This window comes from Gavialis gangeticus, unplaced genomic scaffold, assembly GCF_001723915.1.
Source record: "Gavialis gangeticus isolate Ggan-Ray unplaced genomic scaffold, GavGan_comp1, whole genome shotgun sequence".
Classification (NCBI taxonomy): Eukaryota; Metazoa; Chordata; order Crocodylia; family Gavialidae; genus Gavialis; species Gavialis gangeticus.
This window is the reverse complement of record NW_017729032.1, coordinates 67,059,419-67,073,213: the sequence shown is the minus strand read 5'-3', so window position 1 is coordinate 67,073,213 and position 13,795 is coordinate 67,059,419. Positions and strand designations below refer to the sequence as shown.

At 44.5% G+C, this 13,795-nt stretch overlaps 1 protein-coding gene across 2 annotated transcripts in view; it reads right to left on the bottom strand.

Annotated features, from left to right (window-relative positions):
- RUBCNL (RUN and cysteine rich domain containing beclin 1 interacting protein like) overlaps positions 1–13,795 on the bottom strand; it is a 35,269-nt gene that overhangs the window by 11,434 nt on the left and 10,040 nt on the right. For both annotated transcript variants that reach the window (XM_019525439.1, XM_019525440.1), the window contains one exon: positions 3,214–3,308. In XM_019525439.1, the coding sequence (XP_019380984.1) occupies positions 3,214–3,308 (95 nt within the window). The remainder of the gene's footprint in view (positions 1–3,213; positions 3,309–13,795) is intronic.

The following is a 13,795-nucleotide window of genomic DNA, read 5'->3' as shown; positions in this document are numbered from 1 at the left end:
AAAAAAAAAAAAAAATGAAAGAAAAGAAAAAAGGAGGGGCAGGGAGGCCTTTATGCTTGAAAAACAGGACAGTTAGGATTCATGGCATCCTCTACAGCAGGGGTTGCCAATTTGTGGCACATGTGCCACAGGCAGCCTGTGTGTGCAGCACATGGCAGATTAGGCAAGGGAGAGTCAGCACAGTGCTGGACAGGGCAGGGAGCAGAAAGTGGAGCACTAAAGCAGGGAGCACAGGATAGAAGCAGAAGAGTACAGCAGCAGATTATGCAGGGAGGGAACAAAAAGCAGAGCAGGATTTAGGCAAAGAAAGGGTAGTGCTGAAGAAGGATCCAGGCTAAATTTGCAGGATGCCTGCAAAAAAGGTTGGCCCTTGCTGCTCTACACCACTGTGTAAAAAGCAGGTGGGTAAAGTAACAATAATTTTAAGTTGAAGAATACATTCTCCTTTAGGACAAAAGGGATTTAAAAAAGTTTCCCCGGTACTACAGGACCTGATGCAATGGTTCAAAAGCCTGCATGGGTGAAGAAAACTATTTTAAACCAAATATTGTCTAATTAAGTATCACTGGTTGGCTTAACAATTTCTCCACAAAAAAATGTTCAGTAAGTTTTGGAATACGTTACTAACAAAAGGGAGAGAGTATTAAAACAGTTATCTGGAGGCATGGGGGGCATGGAGAGACAGAGACAATGACACAACACCACTAAAGACAAAATCCTCCTACCCAGAAGACTCAGAAAATCTATGTAATGTTGTTAGTGCCTGATCTTTGGGAGATCAAAAAGCATTGGCGCCTCAAGCAGACCTAAACGATACCTAAGAACTTGTCTGCAAGAGCTTCTTTTGCGTCAAGAAGGTAAATGCCACAAGGACTTGCACCAAAGACTAGCACAGTGAAAAACTTAAGCAAGTCTGCTTTCTGCTCTCACCCCTCTCATCCCCATCTTCACACTACACACTGGACACCTTACCCTATACAAGTGACCCAATTCACCTTTGTCTATTGTAACTAGGAACACTGGAGAAGCCCTAATCCATCATTTACCTCATCTCCCTTCTGGAGAGGATTGTAACCTACAGTATGTATGCAATAGCTTTGCCTAGTCTAGTTTTAGAGCTCACCAGTTTTTACCACTTCCAATAAGAGACTACTCCACAGTCTAATAAATGTGTCATTGATTGTTACTTTCTCCCCGTTCAGTATGGCTGAGCTTTTTTGATCTTCTCTCCAAGAAGCGGTGCTGCCTACTCAGAGTACAAGACTGTGATTCTGAAGACAGGTCCTATTCTTGGTTTTTCCACTGGTCTGCTGGGCAAGTCACTTAATCTCTGTGAATTACTATCCTGATAGATTAAAAGAGGGCAATGACCCCCTTTAGGAAGGGCTTTTAGATCTAATGATGTAAGGAGCAATATAAAAAGCTAGGTAGTACTGTTCTGAGTTCTGATCAGCGCGCATACGTCCATCATTCACACTGAGCTAGCTGGAACCTAAACGCCAAGGTCTAGTACAATCGCTGCGGTAGGCAAACCTGATCACCTCTCCTTGTTCCATAATGTAATACTTCCATGCATACGACTCAGAAAAAACAAAAAAGAAACATTTTTCCTACCAATAGCTAATAGGGCTGTGCAAAACAGCACCATTTCGTTTTGATTTCCATTTTGCTGTTGCAAAAGGAGAGTGTTTTGTTTCACTTAGTTTCGAAGCACTGTGCCGTTTCATTGAAACCATTTCACTCATAGGCTATAATGGGGAATCATGAAAATGCCTAAAACACTGTCATTTCTCACCCAAGATGAAAATTGCAGGGATAGTAGCCCCTTCTGCAGCCAGAAAGCCTGCCAAGTTTCAAGGAGATAGGTGCAGAGGTTGCTGGGAAACTGCACCTCAAACAGTTGAAAGAAGAACTCATATCACTTGCCAGCAGTGGCAGCCTCCTGTCATCCCATGTGCAGATCTGGGGGCTTGCACCCCCCGGGAGGGCTGTGAGGATGTGCCGGACTCCTCCTTGGGGGTGCAGGCCCCCAGATCCATGTGCAGGATAACAGGAGGCCTCCACTGCCTCCTGGAACCTGCCCACACCCTGGGCACAGCCTACACCCACAGTCGGGAAGACTGCTGCTGCCACTGGCCCCAGGCAGCAATAGCAGCCTCCTGTCATCCCATGCATAGATCTGGGGGCCCGCATCCCCAGGACTCCTCTTGGGGGGGAGCAGGGCCCCGGATCTGTGCACGGAATGACAGCAGGCTGCTGCTGCCGGCTGGGACCAGTGCTGAAGCCAAGCAAGCCTGGCTTTGAAACTCAAAAACATTTTGAAACATTTCAAGTGCCCTTGTTTCAAAGCCTTTTGTTCTGTTTCGATTTCACTGTTTTGAGCTGAAAACGCATCAAAACAGCTTCAAAACGAAACACCCGGTGAAATTTCACACAGCCCTAATAGCTAGCCCCCTAATCTCAGTCTCTGATTTTGTCCTTCTTACTCTCTGCAACTCTTTTGAATTTGATATTAAATAGTATTGAACACCTCTTCTAGACCAAAGTGAGATATTAAAACCAGATTTAACACTACCAAGGTAAATAATTCAGCGCAGCATCTTGCCATCTTTATCCTGCAGTTACAGACAACCAGTTTGCAGTGTAAGCCTATTTGAATTCCAGTTAAATTTTACGAGCATATCGTATGCTCCACTTAACTCCAGATATTATAATTCATATATTCTTGCCTTTCATTTTGTAATTCAGTTATAGCAATCAAGTGCTTTTTCTGCTTGAAAGAGTAGCTAGTGCTTTATGACACTAAAACCACAAAAACTGAACACAAAACAAAAAAAAACAAAATAAAAAACAACAGTGCAAAATACTTTAATGTAAAATTTAAAGTTTGAACTCAAAAAACCATGTTTGCAATGAAAAAGGGAACATATGGAAGGAGAAAGGAAAATGTGTAGATGAGAAAAATACCAGAAACCCTAGGTTGATTTTTTTAAGGTATCAGGTGAACATCTGTACGTGAGGGGGAAAAAACAAACAAACAAAAAAAAAACACAACAACAACAACAAGTTGTAAAGTTTAATTTGGTCATGACTCAAAATTTATTCTTCTAGAACTCACCAGATGGAATTGTCTATGGAGATTCAGCAACTATCAAGACTAATTATTCACAAATATAGTATAATACAATGGATTGAAATGTGTAACATCCTTACTTTTTCCACATCTGCAGGAAGCATGAAGATATCACGCAAGGGACAGTTCAGGGAAGTAGTTCTTGTGTTCAAAGATGAAGTTGTATCTGTAGACACTGCAACAAGTATTGTTAGTTTCCTTGCAGTGCCAAGGATTTAACAAACAGTTTCCAGAAAATAAATAAATGCAGTAAGTATTTGTATGCTTGCCCAAGCTGTTCTTTTGAAAAACGTAGACTGTATTTAAAGTTATCCCAGCAACCAGAAGGGAAAGAACATGAATATAGCAGCACATACCTGTTTGAGAGAGGTTTGTAATGAAATTTGCTAAGAAAATACCAATTTTTGTCAATCTGGTACACTCACTGCCAGACTTGCATGACACCAAACAACTATGACAAGAGGGTAATGGGCCTGAGCAGCTGAGGAAAGCCACAGACAGTAGAGCCATTTCTATCCCTGCAATAAGGCACTCACAGTTAACAAGTAAAAACATACTGCTCCAAGGCCGGAAAATAAAATTGTAACAGCAAAACATATGATTTGGCAAGCTCCTCTAACACGGTGGTTATTTCGTGTGGATGCAGGAGGTTTTGATGTTTTCCATACATCATGACCCATTTCTGTCCCTTTAAACACATGATAGCATAGGTAGTAATTCAGTATTCCACTTGTTCCAGCGCATCGACTACAGCTTCTTTTATTATGATGTTCACTGATTACATAAGGGAAACAAAATTACTCCCTCTTTCCTTTCAGCACCATTAAAGCACAGCATACATCTATTTCTTTGTAGACTTTCAACACCACACCATACCCCCAAACCTTTCTTAATTCTTGCTGAACTTAGAGATGCAGCACTCATTAGAAGGCATTGCCTCATGTTCATATTCAAATCTCTAAAAGCCACTATCACCAGAGATTAGCTACTGTTAATGATGAGATAGAAAGGCAATGGGAAGAAAAGAAATAGTAGGGTCAGAGTGTTGTTGTAGCAGTGATGGTGCAGGAAGTATATGAAAAGGCAAGGATTTTTATGATCGCTTTTACTGGGCCAACTATAAAGCTGGGACATCTATTGGACAAGCTTTCTGATATAAATCTAAGATGACAGAGGAAAACATGAAAGGCTGTGCTCATCACCTGGACTACACTATATTTCATTACAGCACTCAGCAGATTTTGGGTGCTGCCACAATATAAAAATTCTATGCGATATGCAAATAGCTGCTCTATAAAACAATAAATAAATAAATAACATAGGTTTTCTGCCTAAATTCTGATCCATGGAAAGATTCAGAAACCACATGAAACTAGATTATAGATGTTAAGCTAATCACCACAGGACTTATTTGACTATTTTAAGCACCCTTACTTGGCTATAAAGCTTTGTTATGCCACATTGAGTATTTTCAGAAATAGAACTAGTTAGCTGGTGCTATGCTGGTGTGCCGGGGGGTGGGGGAAGCCTTTTTGTTAACGCATTATTAAGATCTAGATCAGGATTATCATTTAAAAAGAAAGATCTGCTCTGCAAAATTCCAACACAATAAGTTTACTACCATCTCATCTGAAAAGCAGTGAATGGACAATACACATAAATGCCAGAAACACTCACACCTCAAGTACTCAAAGTCCAGCATTTTTGCCAGGCAACATAACATACAGAACTCGGCTTCTTCATATAAATGGGAATATAGTTGATCTGGCCACATAACCTTTCTTTTAGGCTACATCCAACACCAAACTGTACAGGATGCAGACAAACTCAGAAGTTTCACATCATGTTTTTAAAGCCAATTTAAATCTAAATGTTCATTTTCTTTATTGCTCATCCATAGGAACTGCTTTCATCTTTTACTGGAAGGAAGTTTAATGGCAGTAAAAATTTTTGATGTAGTGTTTTCAAATTAAATGTACTTTTGTACTAACAAGGCAACATTTCCACTGTGAAGCTGCAGGCCTGCATAAAGAATGAAAAACTGAGAGCACAGAGAAGAAAGATGGATGGAGACTGATGGATCCCCCCTCCACCCCAAACACTGGAGAGAAGTAACATGTTCTGTGGGCATGTTGATAAGAGATAATGCAATATTACCCTAAAGCAAAGACCAAAACCCAAAACTCGGGGCTAGATGTCTTTAAAAAAAGAAATAAAATGAAAAGGAAAGAAACATATTTTGAGAAATTAAAAGCAGAGGCGATAGAAAGAAGCTAGAGATCTATTTAAATTTAAAGACAAATTAGGACTTCCAGCAGAAGACTATTCTAACCTCCCCTCTTCATTTTTCTATAAGAGGACTTCATGTTCCCATCCAAAAGTAGTGAGCTTTGGATAAGGGGATGAAAACGGAAGGAAAAAACCTCCCTCCCCCCTCCACCCCAGGAACACCTGTACCAACTAATAGGATCCCTGAATATTCTTCTATAAAATGTGTCACCTCAGAAAAATATTATCAAAACCTTTGATCACTTAACTTGTTCAAAGGGACTAGAATTTTAAAATAATTTAGCAGATAAAAACAAGGCTACTGAACATATCTGCAATGGAGCACTGAACACATCATTTCAGGATTAGTGAAATGAGGTAGCCCTGGTCTGTAGTTGCCACCAACAGACCTAATCAGGTAAAGGCGTGGAAGGACAGTTTTGTGCCAGCTCAGTATGTCAGCAGGGCAGTCGCACATAAAACCCGCATGAAGGAGTTGGCTGGGATCTGGTAGCAGCACACGGCAAGCTGTGTCGCACAAAACCATCTGGTTTCTTCCTAAGCACAGGCCTCACCCCACACCCACCCAAGAAAAGCACTACCCATTAGGATGCTACCCATCTGGAACCAAAAAGATCAGGAAGTACAAAACTCAGCCAGAAAGTCGCCTGGCAAAGGTGGAAATGTACATTTCAAATAAAACTGTACAGGGAGCCTTGGAGTAGCTCTATAAAAAATAGAGCATTATTGATAAATCCTTAGAAATAATTTCACAGTGAATTTGTTTCAATTTAAACACTGGGACTAGCTTTTGGACTGTGCACACATACTTAAGGACAAGGAGGAAATAAGAAAGGGTGAGCTCGTTTTTAAGTAGTCATCCAACTGACAGTTAGCCAACTGCCAGCCAGGAGATAATCCAAGTCATCCGTCTGCCCGCATCCCCAAAAGCAAGCATCTCATTCTTGCATTTCAGTTCCCTGCTTCCCTTCAGCGCTCGCATCCTTCTGCCTCATTACAGAGCAACGCCATTGTCACTGCTATAAGACAACTACCCAGACATCTGCTGGGGGGAGCAGTCAGCCAGGTCTGACCATTCACATAGGTTCCTAGCCGAGTTACAGGACCTTCACCTAACCCAGAAGGTGCACAGCCCCACCAGGGGAAATGCCTTGTTGGATTTGGTCCTGGCCACAGGTGACAACATGGTGAGGGGACTGCGGGTGCTTGATCACCTGGGCGATAGCGATCATCACCTGCTGGAACTCACCATCCAGTGCAGGGTACCAAAGGCCTGCAGCAGGGCAGATTTCAATGAGGTAAGACGACTAGTCGGGGAGGCACTGAGGTCCCAGACGGGAGGGGAGTTGGGAGTCCAAGAAGAGTGGTCGTTCCTTAAGGAGACGATCCTCCAAGCTCAAAGCATGACAATCCCCACATGGATCAAAGGGGCCAAGAGTGCTCAAAAGCCCCCATGGCTCACCAAAAGCATCCACGAATGCCTCAAAGTGAAAAAGGAGGCGTACACCCAATGGAAGGGAGGGGTCATCACCAAGGAGGATTATACTGCCTTGGCTTGAGATTGTAAGGGGGCTGTTAGGAAGGCTAAGGCGGAGATGGAACTGGGACTAGCAACCCAGACCAAAGATAACAAGAAGTCCTTTTTTAAATACACAGAGGGTAAAAAGAAGGTTCCAAATAATGTGGCGCCCATGCAGGACATGCTTGGTAATCTGGTGATAGTACCAGATGACAAAGCTGATCTCCAACAGATTCTTTGCTTCCATTTTTCTGAGCAGGGACAGGGACATACCCCACACTGGGAATCTGGACGGACCCAGGGGAGGCACAACCAGGCCTAGGGTCAGTGAGGACCTAGTCAGGGAACTTCTGGAGGGACTAGATTGTTCAAATCAGCAGGTCCTGATGATCTCCACCCCAGAGTGCTTAGGGAATTAGCAGAGGTCATTGCGGGACCCCTGGCACAGCTTTACAAGCACTTGTGGTGCTCTGGCAAGGTGCCTGCTGACTGGAAAAAGGCCAATGTGGTCCCCGTTTTCAAAAAAGGGAGGAAAGAGGACCCAGGAAACTATAGGTCCATTAGTCTTACCTCGGTCCTGGGGAAGCTCTTTGAGAAAATTATCCAGAAGCACATCTGCAAGGGACCAGTAAGGGAGATTATGCTTAGGGGCAATCAACATGGGTTCATTAGAGGCAGGTCCTGTCAGACCAACCTGGTGGCCTTCTATGACCAGGTCACAAAAGCCTTGGATGCAGGTGTTGCGGTGGACATAGTCTTCCTAGACTTTAGGAAGGCTTTCGACACTGTCTTTCACCCCATCCTCATTAAAAAATTAGGTATCTGTAGTGTCAACGCCTACACAGTCAGATGGATCACAAATTAGCTAGAGGGCTGCACCTAGAGAGTGGTGGTGGATGGGTCACTTTTGACCTGGAGAGATGTGGACAGTGGGGTCCCCAGGGCTTGGTCTTTGGGCCTTCACCGTTCAATATCTTCATCAGCGATTTGGACGAGGGGGTGAGAAGCGCCTTGTTCAAGTTCACAGATGACAGCAAGATGTGGGGAGAAGTGAGCACGCTAGAAGAGAGGGACAGGCTACAACTAGATCTGGACAGGTTACAGAGGTGGGCAGATGAGAATAGGGTGGGTTTCAATACTGACAAGTGCAAAGTGTTGCCCTGGGGAGGAAGAACCAGCAACATACCTACAGGCTAGGGAATCCCTTCTTGTCAGCAGAGGCAGAAAAGGATCTTGGAATCACTAGCGATTCCAAGATGAACATGGGTCGCCAACGTGGGGACGCGGTCAGTAAGGCTAACAGCACCGTGTCATGGATCCATAGATGCATTACGAGCAGGTCCAAGGAGGTGATCCTCCCCCTCTATGTGACATTGGTCAGGCTGTAGTTGGAGTACTGCGTCCAGTTCTGAGCACTGCACTTCAGGAGGGATGCGGACAGCATTGAGAGGCTCCAGAGGAGGGCCACTCGCATGATCAGGGGGCAGCAGGGCAGGCCCTATCAGGAAGGAGAGGCTACGTGACCTGAACCTGTTCAGCCTCCACAAGAGAAGGCTGAGAGGGGATCTGGTGGCCACCTATAAACTTGCCAAGGGGAACCAGCAGGCAATGGGAGAGTCCCTGTTCCCCAGAGCACTACTGGGAGTAACAAGGAACAACAGCCATAAGTTGACTGACAGTAGATTCAGGCTAGATATCAGAAGGCGCTACTTCACTGTCAGGGCAGCTAGGAGCTAGGACCAACTTCCAAGGGAAGTGGTGCTTGCCCCTACTATGGGGGTCTTCAAAAGGAGGCTAGAAAGCTACCTAGCTGGGGTCATTTGACCCCAGGATCCTTTCCTGCTCGTGGCAGGGGGTCAGACTAGATGATCTGCTTAGGTCCCTTCTGACCCTTCCAACTATGAAACTATAAAACAAGGGGAATCTCACACTGCTCCCCAAGCTAGGCCAGCAGCTAGAGGTTAGCAAGCTGAAGACAGTAATATAGGACTGAGCTACGGGATCTAGAAGCTCTGCAAGTCGTCTGATAACGTAAGAAATTTAAGGCACCAAGCAGCACTGTTCTAATGTAAAGAGCAAAGTGAAACTGCAACAGACTGCAAGAAAAGTCATTAAGACAAGAAGTTAATTCTGAATTTCTCTCAGTTTTCAACAAGATAAGGTCCCTAATCTCCCCACCTCTAGGCTGACATGAATATGAGGTAAGTAAACCAAATCACTTGCTCGCATGCCTTTTCAAGCCCTTCAGGGGAAATGCAGCAGGAAAGCAAAAGCAGAAGCTTAATAAAGGGTAAGGGTAAGAAATTCTTACAACCAAGTATACAAATTCATAAAAAACAAACAAACAAAAAAACTCCACAGAGAAGGACTACTTAGATCCCATTTGATCTTACTACTTCTATGATAAAGAGGTCAATATTTGAAGCTTGGTAGGTAGCGTTTTTCCTTTAGGGCCAGTTCTTTTGGACAGTTCCCAACCCCTCCACTAAGGGCCCCTCCTCAAAACAGAGGTTCCCTGCTCTTTAGGTCAAACAGCCAGTTTGACAAACTCCAGTCTTTAACTCCAACCTCATTTCCCTCAGTCAGGTTTCCATATAAAAAGTGTTGACTGTTCCATGGGGACAGCAGCTGAGACACTCAACATAGCTGCCATGGCTTCTCAGAATAAAATAAAGCTGCAATAAGATCATTTAGACCCTGCTTCCGGGCAGAGGTTAGACAGCTACACCTAAACATCTGGAAAGGTTCATCAGCCACCCTAGGCAGTCTATTCCACAGCTTGTGCCTCTACAGTTAAGAATTTTTTTCCTAATGGATAACCCCAGGCTCCCTTGTTGCAGTTTAAGTCCAGTGTTTTTTGTTCTATCCCCAGTGGTCTCACACACACACACACACACACACAAAATGTTCTTAAACTTTCTTATTTTCAGCAACAAATTTACAGATTTGAAAACTTGCATCATCTTTCTTTAGTCCTCTCTATACTAAAAACAATTCATTCCTTCAATCACACTTTCTTGACTTTCAACTATTTCTGTGCGGTTCTGCTGCTGTCCTCCAAACAGTATGACAGTGTTGATTCCCATTCAGTCTGTGATCCACTAGGACTCTCAGATCCCAGCCAGTCGCTCCCAATGTTTGTATTAATGCAGCTGCTTATTTCTAAGCAGAAAATTTTGCTCTTGTCCTTATTAAATTGCATCCTATTTATTGTAAACAAATTCTCTATTTTGCCATCCAACTGACTGATCTATCATTTAACCCAGGGGTGGGCAAAATGTGGCCCGGGGGCTGGATAAGTCCTGCCAGGCCATTCTATCCGGCCTGTGGGGCCCCTAAAAAATTTAGATAATTAATTAATCTGCCCTGGGCTGCCTGTCATGACGACTTGTCGAAACTCACTAAGTCGTCCTCTGCCCAAAATACTAGCCCACCCCTGATTTAACCTCTCCTAGACTGGATACCTATTGAGGGCAAGCTGGTTTTCCAACACAAAACGGTGGTAGGCTCAACGAAAGTTAGCATTTGACAACATAGCATCCTCTGTACAATAAGACCCCACCACCCTTGAAGTTTATGTAGAGGCCCATGGTTTACAGCAAGGATATTTTCAAGCAGTTGCTTCTTGTTAGTCACCTTTTCCCTTCAGAACCCATTCAAGCATTTGCCTTCCAGGGGACCATTGTCCTAGCCAGCATCATTATTCACACAGACTCAATGGAGACTTGTGGCATGTCTCGTATTTGCCAGAAGACCAGGAAATTACAGTCAAGATAATTGTACTTAAACACATGCATCTCGGTTCCTGCCAACGTCTGGAGACTTGGGCAGCATTTCAGGATTAAGCTACCCTAACCTGCATGACTGGCTGAACTTAGCTACAAATACGGGTGTAACTTGTCTCTAACCACATCTATACTGGGCAGATCCAGATATATTGTCCTGGTTCAGTGACCAGAAAAACTAACAGAAGGAACCAACCAATATCACTACCATATCAGAAATCCCAAGATACAAAGCTACTGCTAGGATCCACGATCCTGCACTTGTACCTGTCCTCCGATTACTCCCTGCAGGATCAAGAAGTTGGACATGCTCCGACTGGAAATGACGTTAGGCATTTACAGATGGGAACAAGTAGTTACTTGGAGATGTAGATATAGTTCCACCACTCAGACCAGTGCTCAGAGATCTACTGTTGACAAAGGGTGAGGTGAAAGGAGTCTGTCTCCCCTTTTCACTTGCATGATGTGGGCAAACCAACAACCTCTGCTTGCTTTTACATTATAAACTTTTTCCTGGATGACTGAGGACTTAGAAAAATATGACACCAAACACCTACCAAGTGAACCCCAAATTTAGAAGTGGGGAATGATTTTTACTCTCACTACTAACTTTTAGTCATGGTAACACCTACTCAACTTGAAATACCTGATAAGTTACTGGACAACACATTGCTAGTAAAGATTTGATACCTCTGGTGTCTTGTTTAGTAACTGAAGACCACATCCACAACCTTATGAAGTCAACACAAACTCTTCCACCGAATTTTGGCAGGCTGAGGAGCAGGCACAAGTGAACTCTCACCCCACTTCTCTGGGTCCTCCAAGGTAGATGCTCAACAAAACTGTATGAGAGGCTTGAGGTTCCCAAAATGTACATACAAGATGAATTTTTGAAAACAGAAAAAAAATCCTTGTATTCCAAACTTTAATTACCTTTTAAAGAAAGGGAACCCTCCATTTCCTACCACTTGCTAGTCTCCATTAAATATAGACAGGGTAAATCATCATCATATTTAATTTAAAATGGCAGAAAAAAGATCCAACTCAGATCAGGCCCCACCATGCTGACCACACTAGAAAACACATAAGGGACAACTGTTGCCTCCAAAAAGCTCTTTTAGGAGAATGAGACACACGAGATGGGAGAGGAAACATACAGAGAGCGGAGGTAACTTGTCCAAAGTGAAAGAGGAGAATGCTGGTATGACCACTAGTTCAGTCCTGTCCATTAGAGCTTGCTGTCACCCCAACATTACTTGCTCTGTACCTTGGTAATGGAGAACTTGTTTTTGCACCGATGACTGCCTGATTTTATACTTTTTACTTGACTACAGAGAAAAACAAAAATTGAAGCCAAGGTTAGCAATGATGCTGATATTAGGTTTAGAACAAACCTAATATCAGCCAAAAAAGCAACCAAAAAAGCCAGTCTTTGATCCTATTGCTTGTGGTGTCGCAAACAGCAGTCAGTAAAAAGAGACAACTAAGGTCTTCACTATAACCACCAATGGAGGCAGTACCAGAGAACAAGCCAACTTCAGTTTAGTCGAGCAAATTTAGCAAGCAGATCTGAGTGCACCCACACTCAAAAGCTCTTCAGTGGCAGCAGAAACCTCCACTCTACCAACAGAGTTATTCCTCCTTTCCCAAGCAGAGTAGGGCTTCTGCATGTACCAGCAGCTTCATGGAGCAGCTTCTCAGTGCTGCAAGAAGTTCTGGCCACCAGATGAGGTAAGCATGGGCATACAGACCTAAGCTATACCAGGTCCCACAAGCAAGAGGCATCTTTCTGCAAAGTTGAACAGTGTCCACCCCAGGGGTTTTCCAGCATACCTACATCAGCTACAAGGATGTGCTCTTTCCATATCCTCAAATGACGCACCTTTATTTTGCAAATATAGATGGGGATTAGAATTTATACTCTGGACACAGTATTTGCCCTTGTGTTCTCAAAAGATTATAATACAGCAATGTTAAGTTTCTATAATCTGAAGGAAGTAGATTAATAGTGAAGAGCTATTGGTGCAAAATTAGGAGACCATCCCTTTGCTTGCATCTGGAAGGCACCAGATACCTCTGACTTCCTCTGCAGAAGAAAGAGGGCCAAGCTTCAAAGTGGGCTGATTTTCCAGGCAGAAACAGGGAAACCTTCCCTCTACCTTTCTTTCAATTAGTGTCAAACAACTTCCACATACCTCCCCCGCCATCATGTTAACAAATCATTTGCTGAAGAGATCTCAATGATTTACTCTGTTTTTAACATATGGGAAATTCTGAGATAAGGTAAAAGTAGGGGTAACACCAATAAAGATTTTCTTGGCTGATACTGATGACTGATTATTAACCAGACGTATCAGCCAAGACTGATCTGATAGCCAATTTACAGGAACGCAGCCCAGCAGCTCGGAGAGCAGCCTCCTGCCCACAAGTCTGTGGTAGGGAATGGGTGGGGAGAGGGCTGGAGTGGGGCAAGGGCAGTGGTAGATGCTGTCAAGCCAGGGCAGTGAATGCGACCCCACAGGTGGTTTACCCAGGGGACACTGGGGGCTTGGGAGAGGGGAATGGGTCCCTACTGCTGCATGCACCCCCAGGGAAGACATATGGCCCCCCAGATTTGTGCATGGGGCGAGGGAGAGCTTGTCCACTACAGGCAGGGGTGGGGGTGCTATGGGGTGAGCTATAGCCACCCCAAAATTCCCTGTAGCCACCCTGTATCCCCCCTCCCAGCGCCACTGCCACCCACCCCACCCCTTCCTGCTCGAAACTCAGCCCTGGCCCAGCCCCCTTGCCAGGAAGAGGCTGGTGCAGCCCCTGGCCCTAAGCCCACAGCAGGCAGCCCACCCTCATCCCATGCACAAGTCTGTGGGGGGCACATGTCCCCCATGCCTCCCTCAGGGGTGCATGCAGCACTGGGAAGCCTCCCCCCATCCCAGCCCCCCAATGAGCTGCCTGAGGCTCCATCCCGCTCCCAGGGTTGCATTCACCACCGTGGCTGGGCAGCGCCTGCCTCTGCCCTGCTCCCTCCCTCACTGTGAGGGCCTCAATCTGCCCTCCCCATGCCCCTTCACT